Source organism: Mangifera indica, chromosome 8 (genome assembly GCF_011075055.1).
Source record: "Mangifera indica cultivar Alphonso chromosome 8, CATAS_Mindica_2.1, whole genome shotgun sequence".
Classification (NCBI taxonomy): Eukaryota; Viridiplantae; Streptophyta; class Magnoliopsida; order Sapindales; family Anacardiaceae; genus Mangifera; species Mangifera indica.
In genome coordinates, this window is record NC_058144.1 from 249173 (window position 1) to 267540 (window position 18368).

An 18368-nucleotide genomic window follows, 5' to 3' on the forward strand; every position below is an offset into this window, starting at 1 on the left:
AGGTTTGGGTTTACTGAAATGAATTACTGCCTTTTAACAAAAGCAATTTCAAAATATATTAGCCTCGAAGAATTGTTGTTGAAGGGACATGAACTTGAACATGATAGACAAAAAGGATTTTTTGAAGCTGTTGCGTCAAGAAGACCTTTCTATAAAATGCATTCCAGAAAGTTCTGATAGACATATAATATCTCTTATTCCTTTTGTTTCAGAGTCGTGGTTGTGCACTTCTTGGAATTTTTGCTGCACCAACACTACTTACTTGTAAGGGAGAAACTATTTATTGACCAGGGATGGCATGTGGTTAAATGTTCTTTAACAATGGCTGGCTTTTTTTTTTTTAAAAAAAAAATTAACACAAAAAGCAAATGTGTAAAATGTAGAAGATTGACACTCCACTCATCGATTTTCTTATTAATAATTCTGTTTGATTTTCTTATTTCATGTTCATGTAGTATGTACTCATTTTTTTTTTTTTCTTTTTTCATATATATATGTATATATAATTCTATTTGAGCAACAGAGTGCTGTTGCGTGAGACTGAGACATGCTGAAAGTTTTTATAGCAGTTTTATTGATGCTCAAGAGAGATGCAGGAATACTCCTCCTGATGCAAGCAACTTAAAAAATCTTTGCACCAGAAGTTTGATATGCTTAAGGAGCATTAGGCATTAATAATTGCTTATTTTTGGATACAACTTTTCTCTTTCTTTCTCCCTTGAGCACAAATATTACAGTGTTGCTTATGCAATCAATGATGCCATGGTCGTTTTTTCTCCTTATGATTTTAGACTTGATCTGGAAATAATTATTTATCGTTTTTGTAGTTTAACTTTTTCACATCATAAAATACAATTTCTTTGAGTACTGGTTGAATTGAAGGAATCTAAACAATCTACCCTGCAGTCTACACCATTTCATTTGTCTGGTCCCCTTGCAAAAGCTCTTGAGCTTTAATTTTAATTATTCTACTTAGCGAAATTAGTAGTGAAAGTGCTCTGAGATCAAATACTGAATTTTGCATATTTGATTTTCGACTGTAGTGATGACACAGTGAGGCATTATTTTGCTGTATAATCATATACTTGACACCAGAAGGATCAAGGTTTGATACTCACGTTGTTGATTCAGGAATTGTTTGGGAACTTCGGTTTTCCCAATGACCAAGGGCTGTTTTTCAATTCTCTATAAGCAGTATCAACATGAAAGCCTGAGGCTACTCTACACACCACGACTGTATTGCCAGTTAGTAGTCTTTAACTAGAAGATGTCTCCCAAAGGATTGATCACTTGAGTGAAAGCTTCTCAGGTTATTGTTTTTTTGACTCCAGAGAACAGATGCTATATACATGCTAGCTGTTTGGCAAAGAAAACGTGGTGGGAAGGAGCACCTTCCTAGGCTTTGTCATGTGGAAATATATGTGCATGGTTGGCTGGTTACTCTTTCATGAATTTTCTCTATCTTTACTTATCTCTTTATTTGTCTCTGGATTTCTATTCTGTTCTATCACCAATTTGCCGTTATGAGGGGTAGTTTTTTTTTTTTTTGATAAAAAACTAACGCGATGTGATTGTAATTGAGAAATATGATAATAGTTTTGATGGAGATGAGAAGTCAAAGTTATATCTATGTTTATACAAATTCAAATATATAATAATATTATACGATGATTTTAAGATAAAGATAAAAGAACATATTAATAGATGGTGATCCAGGTGGTTAAAATGTGTCAAATTAAACGGCAAAAGTTAAAAGCTAAAGCTGTAGAAGAAAATTGAACAATGATAATGCAATAAAAGACGAGAAAAGAGATGTGGAGTAGAGTAGATGTAGAAAATTGAACAGTGAGACAGACAATTGGGGGACGAAAAAAACTACCTTTCATTTTCTTTTCTTGAAAATAAGTATCCACTTATTGTGGAATATCTGCTGTGCGATATCCTCTTCCATCCTTCAATTGCTTTGATTAGAGCAGCTGATGACTTAAACAAGCAAAAGCGGTTTAACTTTGATTGTGATATTTTGCCAATGTTTAGTCCCATCCCATCCCATCTTTAGATTGTCCATAATGAAACCATTTTAAAAACAGTAGGCTCGGATCGGATCGGATCGGATCCCTGATTCAAACATTAAGAATACAATCAAATATTAAATGAATAACCCACTAAATTTCCCTAACCCAACTTTGTTTCTCATACTCCAAAATCCAACCATAAACTCACTCACTCTCTCTCTCTTTCTAAACTTTTCTCCAATGGGTTGTACGGCATCGAAACTGGACAACGAGGACACTGTTAGGCGATGCAAGGAACGTCGCCGTTTGATGAAGGAAGCCGTCTTCGCTCGCCACCAGTTAGCAGCGTCTCACGCCGACTACTGTCGCTCCCTACGGCTCACTGGCACCGCTCTCTGTGTTTTTGCAGCTGAAGAGCAAATCGCCGTTTCTGATGAAACCCCAGCCGTTTTCATCCAGCCTCCAAATCCAACTCCACAACCATCAACCAATCACATACCTCCACGTGTGACGCCATCTCCCAGTCCCACTCTCCACACACCTCAACCACCTCCCCCTCAGGTAGCAAACACAAACCTACCTAATATTGTTACTGCTTCTGCCAAACGACGCCGTAAACCACCGCCAAAACTCCCTCACATTTTGTCGGAATCGAGTATTACTTCGACACCTCGGAGTCAGATGTCTAATAATTTCTACCCTACTGCTTACAGACCGAACCCCACCTACTCAACCACGCCTTCACAAGCTTCCTCTGTTTGGAATTGGGAAAATTTCTACCCTCCTTCTCCTCCAGACTCTGAATTCTTCAACCGTAAAGCGCGCGAAAATATTCAAAACCAAAACCACCCTCATCCTCAATATTTAGACGGCGATCGAGATTCCGAAACCGAGAGATCGGAATACGACTTTTCCCAACCACATAAGGAGGGCCCTTTCCAAAACAGTAATATTGGTAACAAAACTAGTAGCTTTGTTGATGAGGAAACCGAGAGAGAGGAAGTCCATTTCAGCGAGTGGGGGGATAATTACAGTACTACGACTTCATCGGACGAAGGGGAAGACATGGATAAAGAATCAAAATCCGAGATGGGAAGCCACTCGAATTTCGGAAGTTCGGTGAAGCAACACCCTATCTATGCTGATAAATCGGAGGATGCGGCTTCCTCTTCAGCCGGTTACCGGGTTAGGGAGATTTCGGATATGAAGATGGTGGTCAGACATAAGAATTTGAAAGAGATCGTTGAAGCTCTTAAAGAGAATTTCGAGAAGGCGGCTGCAGCTGGAGACCAACTTTCTGATATCTTAGAAATTGGCAGCGCTCAGCTGGATCGCAGTTCTAAGCAATTGAAGAGTAAGTTACTATAATTATGAAATTATTTTATAACTTGTGAATTATTCTAATTTGTTAGATTATTAATCTTTTGGCTGCAGAGACGGTGTATCATTCTAGCAGTATGTTGAGCAACCTGAGCTCGAGCTGGACCTCAAAACCGCCATTGGCTGTTAAGTATCGGCTCGACACTGGTTCACTCAACGAACCGGGTGGTCCAAAGAGCCTTTGCTCCACCCTTGACCGGCTCTTGGCTTGGGAGAAAAAGCTTTACGGGGAAGTCAAGGTTCAATTTTTTTTTTAATTATTAAAAATTTAATTTTTACTTCATTTTCGGTTTTTTTATGGGTAACACCAATTAATAATATACCAACCCTACGAGTCTGTGATTTGACCAAAATGCCCTGTAGCATGGTGGGGAGTGGGGAGTTTAACCCCCCCACATAATCTGTTTTCTGTGGGAGTGTATCAATATGGAAGTATTGTCTTTAAGCATCTTTAAATTAAAAAAAAGGAGGAAACTCTTCATGGATTGGTTTTATAGTTTTATGGCATTTGATTTTTATGTTGATTATTTATTGTATTATATAGGCTAAAGAAGGTGTGAAGATTGAGCATGAAAAGAAGCTGTCATCTCTACAAAGTCAAGAGTACAAGGGGGAAGACGAAACCAAGATAGACAAGACTAAGGCTTCTATCAAGAGGCTGCAATCACTAATTATTGTTACATCTCAAGCTGTCAACACAACTTCTTCTGCCATCATCGGTGTTAGAGACAACAATCTTGTTCCAGAGCTTGTTGATCTTTGCCATGGGTAAGCTCACTTTTCCTCACCACAATCTTAATTTCCTTCGTTATAAACTGTTACAATGAGTTCAAACACATAAGTTCTCATGTTAGATTGACCTGGTTTTATATTGGAGAACTGAGTCATAATTATTGACTGGATTTGTGGCAGCAGTGGCCGTTTGTTTGGTTGGTGAATCATTAAGGGACAGATGCTCTCTAATAAGCATCTGCTTCAGTTTCTTTTTTCGAAATCTTGTTGTCCTGGACTTTTGCAATTCCTATCGACCTCTTAACAGTAACTAGTGCCCTGATACTGCACCATGCCTACGGTTTTATCACCTTTGATCTCCAGACAATTTTGTAGGCAAATGGAAATTTATGAGTGGAGTGTTAGGTGCATTAGATTATTTGATATGGCCTACCACCATTATCTATTTCTTAGACTAATAAACATGAATGTCCCATTCTACTCCTTCCCTCTTCTCTCAACCATCAGCAACTCTGCCCACCCATGCATAAAATAAAAGAAAATTGATTAATGGATGGTGACTGAATGTGGCAATGGATTATCAAATCATTCTTCATAACCAAGTTATATTTTTTTTTTTTTTAAAAAGAAACTATGCTAGCCTAGATTACCAAGTAGTCTTCTACTATTAAGCCGTACACTAGATTCTGGAATCTACAACTTTTGTACTTGCTGTTCTTGCCACCAATAACTTGTGAGCCATATTGTTAGCTCACTGTCTACGACTATTTGGTTTCTGGAAACCAAACTTGTTGGTGCTGAAGTCTTGAAACCTTAGACTGAACCTAGAAAGCTTTGCCGAATACGCACATGAAAGTAAACATATCCACAAAAACAAGACAACAGATTTAACAGTCACAATTTGGGCTAAAGTGACTTCTTCAATAATCATGATATTCTAGATTTCGTACTTTGTTCTCAAAATAGTGAATATATTGATCTTCTCTTTGATGTCTTTTTTATATAACATATTTTAATATATGAAATGTTGGATGCAGGTTCATGTATATGTGGAGGTCAATGCATCAGTACCATGAAATTCAAAAGGACATTGTGCAGCAAGTCCGAGGTTTTGTGAACCGAGCAAACCAGGGGAACTCAACTTCTGAATTACACCGACAAGCAACTCGTGACCTTGAGTCTGCTGTCTCTGCATGGCACTCTAGTTTCTGTTGCCTAATAAAATTCCAACGTGATTTCATCCGGTCCCTCCATGGCTGGTTCAAGCTTACTCTTCTTCCTGTCAGCAATGACAACAGGAGTATCAACAGGGAACCCTCTGAGTTGTATGCATTTTGTGATGAGTGGAAGCTTGCCCTTGACCGTGTCCCTGACACAGTTGCTTCTGAAGCCATCAAGAGCTTTATCATTGTTGTTCATGTGATATCTGTAAAACAAAGAGAAGAGCTCAAGATCAAAAAGCAAACTGAATCTGCCTCAAAGGATCTTGAGAAGAAGGCTTCATCTCTCAGAAACATAGAAAGGAAGTACTACCACACATACTCCATGGCTGGTGTTAAACTTCCTGATGCCGGTCCTGATAATGGACAGGTTTTAGATGCCCGGGATCCGCTAGCTGAGAAAAAATCAGAGCTTGCTGCATGCCAAAGACGGGTGGAAGATGAGATGCTGAGACATTCAAATGCGGTAGAGGTGACAAGAGCAATGACACTGAACAATCTTCAGACAGGCTTACCAGGGGTTTTTCAAGCATTAACCAGTTTCTCTTCCTTGTTTACTGAAGCTCTTGAATCGGTGTGCACCCTTGCCTATGCTATCAAATAATTATTTTAACTTAATTTTTCCACTTCAATTTTTGAGTGAAGTTTCAAATTCCTAAGAGAGATATTTTTGCCTGCAGGCTCCTATAATTATTGTTTTTTTTTTTTTTTCCCGCCTGTGGGGAAATGGGCAGAAGAAGGTTTTGATCAGTAAATATAAGGAAATTTTTTACCTTTTGGGGTTTTGTCCTTCATTTAGTATGCCAAGGGGAGAACAATGTGTTTGTACAGGAAATTGCTTCGAATTGTTGTTTCAGAGATTAGCAATTTCAGAAAATGAATAAATATACAACTGGTTTCTCTCTTCCAAGATCTTATTCTATATGTAATTATATACTAATTGAGCATAAAAATTGGTAGGGAAATATTATATGAACAAACACTATTAGGTATTAACGGTTTATCTGATATTATATGATTAAACGATTATGAATTAGATTATTTAATCATATGATGAGACTTAAAGGTGTTAAAATTTATTAGTATTTGTCAATTAGTACATGAAGTATCACTAGTTTGTAAAGAGCAATATTATGTGTATTCGCTTTGGATATAAACGTGTATACAAATTATATATATTATCACATGATTATATATTATGTTATCTTTAATTTAAAATTATTTATTCATATGATAATATATATAAGTATGTATAAATTTGTGTACTTAAAATGGGTGCATATAGTTTTATTGGTTTGTAAAATAATTTGATGTTGGAGCTTATTTAGGAGAAAGTTTCAATTCTTCCTCCTTCACACTCATAATCAACTATTTACACAAGGATTAAAATGATTAGGTGTTTGTGTAACAGTAGAGTTGAATTCAAACCGAGTTGACTCGGTTTTGAAAATCGGTTTGGTTGAATTCATTTAGTCGAAGGCAAATTGGACTCGAATCAAGATTATTTTTTAAATTGAGTTAAACTTAAACTAAAAAAGAGTTCGATTTGATCTGGTTTACAAGCTGAGTAAATCACTTGATTTAGTTCCAAGTTTAGCTTGTAGTTTAATTTAAGTTATATTAAGTACTTATTAAAATGATATCGTTTTACTCATTATTAGATAAAAAATGACATTATTTTGTTAATAAATAGTGAATTCAAATTACGAATTTGAGATATAAACTTGAGTTAAGTTTTAAATTTAGGGACTAAATTGAGTTAAAGATAATATAAACTTTGGTTTTGAGACAAATTCAAGCTCCATTTTTCATTTAAATCGAATTGAGCTATGAGTGTCCACGTTTGATTCGCTTTGTATCCACGCTTATTTGTGTTGGATAAATTGCTCATCATTCATTATTATTACCCTGATCAGACAAACATTATTCTTATCAAAAGAAAGACAATCGTGTTCATGTTCAACCATCCACCTACCTTTAATGGCCACTTCGTAATAATAGCAGAAGTTATCAGAAAGATATGAGGAGGTTAAAAAGACAAGTTAACAAGATATAGAGATAGATGCATGCATTGCAAAATAATGCAAAAGATGAAAGGAATGTAATTGTTGAAGATTGGGGACAATTCTTTGAAGAAATCAAATTTGTAAAGAGCTAGCAGCTGTGGCTGTGGGCCTCATTTCTCCCTTTTAATCGGAAAATTTACGAGAGCTACATAAAAAGGTTTGTATCGTATGTGTTACCTACTATGACTATTCATCCCTTGGTGTATTTAGTAAAACAGAAACCAACCAACAAAAAAAATAGAAAAACCCACTGATTGTAAGATTCAGATTGATTCATCGGTGTCTCTCAGTCTCTGGTGCTTCCGAAACATAGAGTCAGGCCAGTAGCTGAAGGTTTCCCATTTTGCAAAATGGAATAAATTGGCCCGGCATATAGCTTTTCCAAACGAAAACTAAATTAGAATCATACGGTGCGAAATGGTCCGTTCATTCCATTTGATTTACACCATAGATCAAGTCTGCATATTGAAAAGATAACACGAGGAGCGAAATTTCCATTATAAATTCAGATTCACAATATTAGCTCTATTGAAAAGATAACAAGTAGTCTGCTTGAAGAGTAGTTTCTGGGTTATCAGTTCTAAAAGTCTGATCACAGCATGATCCCTAAGCTTAATCCAACATACCTTGTAAACTGAAGCTATTCATTTCCAGTTGTGATGAATTTTTTTCGTCTTTCAAGTGATTCAGCTCAGGTTAATGCAAGAATACTCTTGCAGAATTAACAAATGATGATACACATACAACACAGCACAGCAATCCATTCACCCCAACTAAAAGAACTCGAAGTCCAGATATGTACCCCCAGACTTCATCATGTCTGTCCCCACCATCCTTTTACTGCTGCTACTCATGCCAACCGAGTCAGCAGGCCCAAATTTCCCAGGAAGCTCGGTTTCCACTGGTCTTGGTACCTCTGGTGGTGTACTGCACCGTATCAGAGCCCAATTCACACCTTCAAAGAAAGGGTGCTGTTTGATCTCAGTTGCACCCCTCTTCACACCAAGCCGATGTTGTGGTTCCTTAACTAGCAAGCCTCGTATCAGATCACGGCTGGCATAACTGGTTGCTGGTGAATCTGGGAATCTAAGTTGTTGCCCCACCACATTGAACAATGTAGCTCGATTTCCAGAGCCTTTGAATGGGGTTTTACCATAAAGTAGTTCATGCAAGAAAATCCCAAATGTCCACCAATCAACTGCACTACCATGACCCTCCCCCTTGATAATTTCTGGGGCTAGATACTCATGCGTTCCAACGAAGGACATAGACCGGGCTGCAGTAGGCTCTGCAACGAGCTCTGGTAATGTACTAGATGTCATTCCAAGGTCAGAACGAGGTTTTCGGGATTTCTTCTTGCTCTTCTGAGGGAATATTCGAGGGATAAAGCAAGCAGGCTGTATGCATACAGATGAGGGCTCAATACAGGCTGGCTGAACACAGAATGCACCACCAGCTGCCCGCTTCGAAGGATCAGAATCGAATGATGAGGTCTTTATGAGGGTGGGGGAAACCGTGCATCTCAAAGAAAGGTCAAAGTCTGAGAGCATTATGTGGCCATCATCACGGACCAGAACATTTTCAGGTTTCAAGTCCCTGTAGACAACACCAAGCATGTGGAGATATTCAAGCGCCAGCAAAACCTCTGCAGCATAAAATCTGCATATTAAGAGGAAAGAAGATGAATTCTTAACTTGTCTGATTAACATTATCAGTTTCAGCGAAAAACAACATTTGAAGGCTGAGTGAACAAAGAAGTGTCACACCAGCTATACTAAAACTGTAAGGATGATTTAATACAGTGGCAAAGACGATTAACCTTCAGAAACACAGAGCAAGCACATTGAGAGATTCCGAAAAACTGATTGGTTAACCTAGTGGGTATCTGGTCATGCTTAAGTCTTCAGTTTAAATTTTTTACATCTCCATTAGCTCATGGTTGTCTTTGACTTTGCATTGCTTCCCCATTATTACTTGCTAATAAATGATGAGAATCATGTATAAATAATTCTTCTAGTTATATGGAACACGGATTACTTTTCCAGGTCAAAAAAACCACTCAACAACTGACAATAATGTATAAAAATTAGCTGGCTACTCTGTTCAAAGTTGTGACATTATAATGAAAACTAGAACTGTTTCATACATGCAGTAGATAAAACCAAAGTCTCCTACCAACATCTGGTTCTTTGTTATTTCCTTCAACTTCTAAACAAGTGAAAAATAAAGTTACACATAGTAGTCATGGAACATTGTGCAAGGTTGTAGCTAAGACATAATCGACTAATTTCCCCAGGAAGTCTGAATATGGCAAGACAGGATTGTGCAACAAGAACTTATGAATACCAAGGGCCCACAACCCCCCCCCCCCCCCCCCCCAAAAAAAAAGAGGATAAATAGAGTAGAATGCTATAATGATATAAACCATACCGTGCAGCATACTCGGAGAAATGTTTCCCAGGCTGCCTTTGCCTCAAAGTGTGCAGATCACCTCCTGGACAATATTCCATGACCAAACATGAGAACCTATCAGTCTCAAAATGTGTATACAAAGTAGGCAGAAATGGATGGTCCAACAACTGCAAAATCTCCCTTTCTGTCTGAGCTCTAGTCAACTTTTTCCTACTTGCAAGGGATGCCTTGTCCATTACTTTCATTGCAAAATAACATCGAGTACTGCTCAGCTCAGAGAGATACACACTGCCAATGTCACCACAACCAAGCCTTTTGAGTAATCTAAAATGACTCATGCCCAAGATTCCATCCCGTGCTCGAATGGCAAGGATAGCCTTCCACCTTGGATCATTTCCTTTATGAGGTTTATTAGCACTGCCAGTAATGTTGCTCCAGTTACTATCATCACTTAGGCCACTGCTGTCACTTGCTCGACTAATACTTGTTTTTGCACTCTCAAGAGAATCCCCTCTAATGCTGCCTTTCGTACTCTCACAGTTCCTCTCCATACTAAGCATGCCATCACTTGTAATGGCATCACTGCGATATGTACTAGCACAGCTATTGACAATGCTCATAGCTGTGACAACACCAGTACTATCGATGCTACTATGTGGACTTACATTGCCACTTGGAGGCAATGAAGCATCCCACACACATTCCTTCTCCTCTGAATCCGGAGGGAGTGAGTTCTCTGTATTTTGTGATGCACGAGGAACTGAAAATGGAGAAGACACTACCCCTAAGTCACCAGGTTCTTCAACCAAGCTTTCTGCTGGTGAAAGAATAGCCAGGCTTGGTTTCTTGGGAGGAACCCTGATAGAAAGATCTTCTAGAAAAGGTCCCTTCCTTGACAAGTTTTTCATCAGACATGCAGCCTCAGATTTGTTTTGACCAATTGATACATACACTGTTTCAATCAGATCTGTATCAACTGGCTCTGCAGGATGACTAGCCCCAGAGAAAGAACTAGAGCCAGCATCCTCAAGCAAATCATCATTGCTCTTAAATGTCATGATATCAGTCATAAGTTCTTCCCGTTCAGGCAAGGAATCTTTTCCCTTCCACATCCTTAGAGGTGCAGATGAGTCTAAATCTCGGAAATCTCTTGCATTAGATCGAACCACTTCTCTCAACAATCCTCTATGCACATTTGAAACCTGACCAACTTCCATTCCTGAGGCCATTAATGAATTTGATACCTGGACCGCAACAGGATATTTTCCAGGAAGTGACTTTGATTCTGGAACTTTTTCCATGTCTGATGACCATACAACTTTACATGGAATAATCTATCAGCAAAAAAAACCCTGCAAACAGGAATAAGATTTGAGTTCAGTGACTACTTTTATTTCCCGGTTCAATCAAAGAGCTATAGTTTATTCCTCCTTTAGTGAAATCAAACCATTGAATCAGCATAAGAAAAATCCCCTAACTTTAGTCTACTCAAGCAGCATAAAAAATTCTTAACTAGTAACTATCCCACGTTTCTTGGAAGAATTATGCACTAAAAGTACAAAAATCATCAATCAAATCACACACACAAACAAACATAACTCTGCTTTAGCTGGCATATAAAGTACCATAAGTTTCAATTGAGTAGAGATAATTCATATTCTTACACTTAGATTTTCTCTAAAACGATTTGTCCACAGAAAGGAATAAAAGAGAAATTTAAAAAAAACTAGAATTCGTTAGAAAAATAAAAAGCGGCCTTAGGATGTCATTGAGTTTGTAAATATACAATATATCAAACATAAATCCCAAACCCTCTTCAAACCAAGTCACAAAATCATTCTGAAAGTACAAAACCCTAATTTCATACATGCTCAAAAACCTCACCAGAACAAGCAAATGAACAGCAAAATCCTTAACTTCGCTAACAATCAAGTAATATAGAGACAAATCCGGAATATTAAATCAAAACCCCATTTAATAAATTAATAAAAAAGCGGGAAAAGACCAGAAGCTCAAAAAAGTGAAAAAATACAAAAATTCTCTCAGAGCACATTCTTAACATACACACTTGAATTCTACGCAAAACCTTCAACAAAAAGGAAAACAAAACGAATATGAACAATTCAAAGTCAGTAAACGGCAAAAAGAGTGATCTCGAAATAACAAAAAAGCAAAATTAAAATAAAAAGTATGCGAAAACAGAATATTCATTTCACTCAAACAAAGAAAGGAAATATTAAAATAAAAAAATAAAAACGCACCAGTAAAATCAGTAGTAAGAATCACTACGGACTAGACCAGCAAATTTTTAAAGGATCAAACAAGCGTTTTAATTAGGGCTTCCATTGAGCTAAAGCCTGAAGCCCCTTCCTTCCCTCTCTAGAAACTCCAAAAATAAATTTAAAAGTAAAACTGGATGTTTATAGAGCCCGAGCGATGATGGCTCGAAGCTCCTTTTTCTTTTCTTTTTTCCCTCTAGACTGTGGACAGAGTCCTCTGCAACTGTGACTAAAGCTCGAGTTAATGGCGATGGTAGCTTTTGCTTTTTTAAAATTTTAAGGAGAAAATCAGGATTTGCAGTGCACTTTAGCTGTGGAGCTGTAGAGAGAGAAAGGGGAGAATGCAATTGTGGAAGAGGTAGGGCCCGCTGGCCCTTCTGTTTCTTCTTTGAACTACACATCTTTTCATAGGTGGGGACGCTTTAAACTTACGTGTGTTGAGAAACGATGGAGTGCTTCTGCGGTTTTATTTGGTGTGGTGAATTCAGCTCTGATCAAGCAATTAGCTTCAATTAAAAATTTTTTGGTAATAAATAAATATGGTCAATTTTTCTGATTAGTGGGGTTTATAAAAAAATATATATATATAATTTTATGTATAAATAATAAAATATTATTATATAATAAAATAATTTTAAATTAGAAATTAAATAATATAAAATGATGTAATAATAAATTATTATTTATATATGAAAGTACCATCATTTTTTTCATTACTTTTATAAAAATAAATAAATAGAATTGGTGATGATAGTCCTGGCCACGGTTTATGAATCAGTGGTTTCGGTTCGAAATCATTGGTTCACGATTCGAAAAAATAAGAATCATAAACCGAAACCGTAATAGGACGGTTCTAGTTCATGACCCTGGTTCAGAATCGACGATTTCGATTCGAAACTGACAGTTTTGTTTTGAAACCGACATTGAACCATCAATTCTAATACATGATCTTGATTTAATACATTAAACCTCTACATATTGGCTTTCACTTTTTGTGTTAAAAAATCATCTATAAATTGATTTTTATTCACATTTGATATATGTGAATATTGACCAAATCTCCTATTACCGGAAGAATTTCTACTACTTGTCATTTTTTGATAATAAATAAAATTAATTATATAAATAAATTATATGGTTAATTATGAAAGATAATAAAAAAATAATAAATAAAATTAATTATAGAAATAAATTCTATAATTAATTATGAATTGTATAATAAAAATATAAATTGAAATTAATAAAAAATTAAGAAATAATTTAATTAAATTTAAGAGAATTTGATTGAATTAAAAGATTGAGAGAGTATTAAGAGTTGAAAGAATGAGAATAAGAGTTTGAAGGATTGAGTAAGAGAGTGGAGAGATTGAAATTTGAATGAGAATATATATAGGAAAATTTTTTTTGAAAAAAATAAAAAAATAGGGGGGTGAATTGTGATTTTAAAAATTGCAGGGGATTTTCTTTTGCAAGCCAATGATTCCCTATGCAGGAAACCGTTGGTTGTTTAATAAATTTAAAAAAAATTCAAAAATTTTCGGTTTAGCACAGTAAACCGTCAGTTTACATGTCGGTTTATAAATCAGGTGTGAATCGGCGGTTTCACGATTCAAAATTAGCTAAACTGAACCGAACCATTAAAATTCGGTTTCAGTTCGATTCCGGGTTTGTCGGTTCCAATTTCGATTTCATCCGGACCGGTTTCAGCCCGGTTCACTGGCCAAACCGGCCCGTGGCCAGGTCTAGGTGAGAATACTCGTAATAGAATAATAATCAAATTATGTGAGTGTGTTTTTTTAACCTAATTTGAATATATTTACGATATATTATTATATAATTGAATAATTTTAAATTAAATATAAAATAATATTTAATTAGTGATAATATATTATTTATATACTTAAATTATATATCAAAATTATGTATATATAATATTACTCATAAAAAAAGAGAAATTTGTCGATGAGGAGAGTGTGAAGTCACTGGTAAACCTTAAGTTCAAGCAACTTAATTGAGTTTATCTAGTTTAGTTTGAATTACCCCTAAGTTTAGTATTAGTGAAAATTCGATTTAAGTTTGCTTGAATTTGGTTAATAGTTTGGATTGAACATATTTTGATCAAGTTTTAATAGATCAAACTGGATTCAAGCATGATTCAAGGGTTTTAGTTTACTCTTATAAATGAGTCAAGTTCAAATTAGACTTTATTTAGTTCATATGAGTTTACTATATTTTTTATCTAAATTACAAGTTGGGCTCTAGTTATTTTTTTATGGTAAGCATATATATATATATATATATATATATATATATATATATATATATATATATATATATATATATATATATCCAACATAGACTTGCAAACTATTTGATTTTAAATTTGATACAGATAGTTTGAAATTGGTTTGATTCAAGTATAGTGGTTATTTAAAGCTTGATCAAGATTAAAGATAAATATACGTACATACACACACACACACACACATATATATGTGTGTGTGTGTGTATGTACGTATATTTATCTTTAATCTTGATCAAGCTTTAAATAACCACTATACTTGAATCAAACCAATTTCAAACTATCTGTATCAAATTTAAAATCAAATAGTTTGCAAGTCTATGTTCGAGTTTATATTTTACTTATCTTACAACACTCAAGCTAAAAAAATTTAGGTCCATCAATCTCAAACCGATTTTAAACAACTCCTATGTGAACATAGGGCTAATGAGTAGAATTAATACTAATCAAATATAGGGTTTACCGCGCTAAAGAAAAGTTATATATCCATAAAATATAATTGAATTCTCATTGCTTTATTTAGTGACTGTGGATAGCTCTTTCTTTGTAACTTTATTATTATTATTATAATCGTAGTAGTCCATATATATCATAGGCAATATATTATATTTAGAAGTTGGTGGTAAGATTAAATTTAAATAGAGTTCAACCTAAATATTAAACTTAGACCAATTAAAGTTAACTTAAATTGAATTTAAATTAAATTTAAATTGATCAATGATATTATTAAAAAAGTATCTATAGAATAAATAGTATTATCAATAAAATAAATAGTATCTTAAAAGATGAATTGCTAAGGTTTCTAAAAATTTTATCCCTGACTTAAAGCACCGCTGTATACTGTATATAATGGCTAGGCATCTGTTCCATCTAATTTCCAAGAGTTTGTAAATTGACAGCATGACAATTTCAAACAATTTAAAGCAGAAAATGTTGACCAGAGAAAGCCGAAAAAAATCCCATTATTCTTAAGGTAATCAGTTCCTTTATTAATAAAGCTTTAAACTGAAGAAGTTGTTGGCAATAATTCTTTTTTTTTTTTTTTCTTTTTCTTTTGGCGCAGGGGAGAGCACATCCCAGTTCCCACTTTGCTTAGAAAGATTCGCAATGATGCAAGTGTAGTCCAGTTATGAGCAGTAGTTGACATTTGGAAGGTGGCGATGAGAAGCATCTAAAGGACATCGACAATAACATAGCAAGAAAATGCGTCGAGCAATGGGTAAGGATTTGGACAGTCAAGAAAAGGACCCGTGCGCGTGCATGGTCAAGCGGTGGCTGGCACTGGCAGTGTACAATGGGCAAGAAGAGGGTTGGGCTGGGGACGGGGATAAGGACCAATAAAAAGAAAGAGCGACCAAGTAATAAACCAAGTCAGTGAAGGGTCAGCTTCGTCTCCAATCTGCAGTCCAACATGAACAAGCTTTTATTAATTAGAATCCAGTGAAAAATATTATATGAAAATGAAAGGAAGTAAAAATGTTATAAAGTAGATTCGAGATGGGCTGAGTCGAAATAAGGATCATTTTAAACTTTAGTTTAAATTTATAGTAGTTAATTTATATTCAGCTCATTTGAGTTTGTGAATGATAATAACAGAAAAAATAAATTATCGGTAAAAGAGAAAAATTATATATACAAAATAAATTATTAACTAGATAAACTTTATTATAATGATATAAACAAGATATTTATCACAAATCGAGTTCAAATTCAATAAAATAATCATTTTTTAGCTTGAACTTAACTTGTTCAAGCCACTAATAAGTCAAGCCAGAGTTAGTTTTACGTGAATTTACTTGTAACTAGGGTTGGATTTAAATTGTGCTAACTTGATTCGATTTGATTTAAGTTTCAATTTTAACTCAACAAATTTAATTGATATCCCCTTTATTAATACTATTTATCTCACTAATTATACTATTTATCTTATTAGTCATGTTATTCATTCTATTGATAATATTTTGATGATATTTTTAATTAGTTTAAACGAGTTTAAATTAACCATTATAAATTTGATTTAAACTCAGGTTAAATTATATTTAGGTTTTATTTAACTCAAATCTTATCCTTCTGTAAAAATTATGATATAACAAGATAAAATTTAGAATTTTACTTAATTGATATAGTGGGTCATATCCTAAAAGAGTAATTTAGTTATTATAAGTTTTTTATTAGAAAGAAAAATTGAATGAATGGCATAGAGGCTGCTTGTAAATTCTAAGAAGGCTAAAAGACTTTCCCCTGTTTAAGGTATAGTAAAAACCTGAAGTGACCTTGTCTAATTTTTAAAAACCTAAATATCTATCAATTCATTAGTTTCGATTGATATACTCAAGAGTAAAATCATTATTTAGAATTTTTATTTAAATAAAAAAAAATTGATTTCTTTTTAACCTTATAATAAACTGAGTGGTTTTTCCTGATTTATTTAAACAAATAAAAATTAATTTCTTTTTTTCTTTTTATTTTTAAAAATTGACTATTTATCTGTTAATTTAATTTTAAAAAATTAATCTTTTAGCCCCACTATATATGATTTTTAGGGTTTTATATTTTAGAATGTACTACGCCCCTCAAACTTTGAAACACTGATTTACACCCCAAAATTTTTATTCTATCTTTTCGATGACTGTTCTTCGCAACTCCCTTGCTGGTGACATCTCCCCTCATCTATAGTGGTTTTTGTTGTAAAAATCATCAAAAATCTGATTGAAATAGCCAATTTTTTTGTGCATAAATCTGTGCAAAAATTAAATAGATCTATTGGATGACATCGCACAAATGTGGGCGTCATCCATGTGACACCGTCTGACTAATCTATGCATCTGTCGACGCATAGATCATCACACGGATCTATGTGATTTTTGCATAGATCTATACACGAAAATCCTACTATTTCAATCAAATTTTTAGTGGTTTTTTGTGTTGGAAAACCACCATGAAAGAATGAGAGATATCACTAGCAAGGAACATTGGTAATAACCGTCGTTGAAAAGATGAAATGAAGTTTTTAAGGTATAAATGTAATATTTCGAATTTTGAGGTGGGTAACTCATTTTAAAATATGAAATCCTAAAAAACCATATATAATGGGGGTGAAATCTTAATTTTTTAAAATTAAGTTATACAAAAAATGATTAGTTTTTAAAACTAAAATAAAAAAAATAACTTTTTTAATTTAAATAAAAATCTTTAATTGATGGTTTTATCATTGATTATAATAGTTAAAACTAATAAATGGGTAGACATTTGAGTTTTTAAAAGTTAGTTAGGATCACTTTAATTTTCGTTATCCTTTGGGTGGTAATAGTCGTTTCGCTTTCTAAGAATTAGACGGTCACGATCAATTATTGAGGTGGGCATGTGAGACTCAAATCCCATAAAAGGTGTATATGGTGATTCAAATGATTAGCCCAATTTTTTACTACTTATACCCACATTTTCCGAAAAAGAAAGTGTTTTGTAATTTCTTGGGGTTGTGCTGTGGGGATATCAGTTGTTAATTGCTTTTTGAAAAGGGCAAATTAGGGGATTGAAAGCGTAGGATTTGACTGAGCGTTGGAATTAGTAAAAGACAGTCATTCAAAGGTCGGTTCTTCCATGATCCCTTTGTCACTTAGCATTCGGTCCACTTTAAACTTTTCTTAGTGGCTATTTTGGTTGTATTACATATAAATTTATTTATAAGATAAAGGGTATTTATCTTATATTAGTATTAGACACACAATTCTTTAGTGGAATCCATGTTTTGAGTTTGTAGTGTAAATTTATCTCTGCCTATTATTAGCCTTAAAGATATTGAGATCCAAATTTCTTAAAGTGCCGACTTGTTTTCAAGATTTTAGAAATAGTAAAAGTGGAATTAGAAAAATATAATTTAATCTTTTTGACTTCAATTGTCTGCTCTTTATTATACGTTCCATCATAAACGTTACGTGATTCATCTCACCCAACCCAATCAT

General features: G+C 34.5%; 2 protein-coding genes across 4 annotated transcripts; one reads left to right on the forward strand and one right to left on the reverse strand.

Annotated features, from left to right (window-relative positions):
* Nucleotides 1-2159: 2159 nt before the first annotated feature.
* Nucleotides 2160-6257, forward strand: LOC123222818 (nitrate regulatory gene2 protein-like). Of its 2 annotated transcripts, XM_044645789.1 has the most exons (5): nucleotides 2160-3369; nucleotides 3450-3634; nucleotides 3940-4163; nucleotides 5165-5921; nucleotides 6028-6257. In XM_044645789.1, exons 1-5 carry the CDS (start codon nucleotides 2256-2258, stop codon nucleotides 6229-6231), a joined length of 2484 nt encoding a protein of 827 aa, XP_044501724.1. In that variant the 5' UTR covers nucleotides 2160-2255; the 3' UTR covers nucleotides 6232-6257. The 2 variants fall into 2 exon arrangements, with proteins under 2 accessions (XP_044501724.1, XP_044501725.1); XM_044645790.1 differs by having other exon boundaries at nucleotides 2162-3369; nucleotides 5165-6257.
* Nucleotides 6258-7429: 1172 nt separating this feature from the next.
* On the reverse strand, nucleotides 7430-12465 carry LOC123222819 (serine/threonine-protein kinase D6PK). Of its 2 annotated transcripts, XR_006503719.1 has the most exons (4): nucleotides 12087-12465; nucleotides 9844-11177; nucleotides 8040-9072; nucleotides 7430-7871 (listed from the first exon to the last, which is right to left on the reverse strand). XR_006503719.1 is itself a non-coding variant. In XM_044645792.1 (3 exons), the coding sequence occupies exons 2-3, from the start codon at nucleotides 11124-11126 to the stop codon at nucleotides 8187-8189; spliced, it is 2169 nt and encodes a 722-aa protein (XP_044501727.1). In that variant the 5' UTR covers nucleotides 11127-11177; nucleotides 12087-12465; the 3' UTR covers nucleotides 7879-8186. The 2 variants fall into 2 exon arrangements, 1 of the variants encoding a protein (XP_044501727.1); XM_044645792.1 differs by lacking the exon at nucleotides 7430-7871 and having other exon boundaries at nucleotides 7879-9072.
* Nucleotides 12466-18368: the final 5903 nt, after the last annotated feature.

What these genes read in the sequence shown, in the direction of transcription:
- LOC123222819 (XM_044645792.1), bottom strand. Translation starts at nt 11,126, where the DNA reads ATGGAAAAAGTTCCAGAATCAAAGTCACTTCCTGGAAAATATCCTGTT. An exon ending in TTCTCCGAGTATGCTGCACG is followed by an intron (nt 9,073 to 9,843) that starts GTATGGTTTATA and finishes CTTAATATGCAG; the next exon opens with ATTTTATGCTGCAGAGGTTT.
- LOC123222818 (XM_044645789.1), top strand. Translation starts at nt 2,256, where the DNA reads ATGGGTTGTACGGCATCGAAACTGGACAACGAGGACACTGTTAGGCGA. An exon ending in AGCTTTACGGGGAAGTCAAG is followed by an intron (nt 3,635 to 3,939) that starts GTTCAATTTTTT and finishes TGTATTATATAG; the next exon opens with GCTAAAGAAGGTGTGAAGAT. An exon ending in TTACTGAAGCTCTTGAATCG is followed by an intron (nt 5,922 to 6,027) that starts GTGTGCACCCTT and finishes TTTTGCCTGCAG; the next exon opens with GCTCCTATAATTATTGTTTT.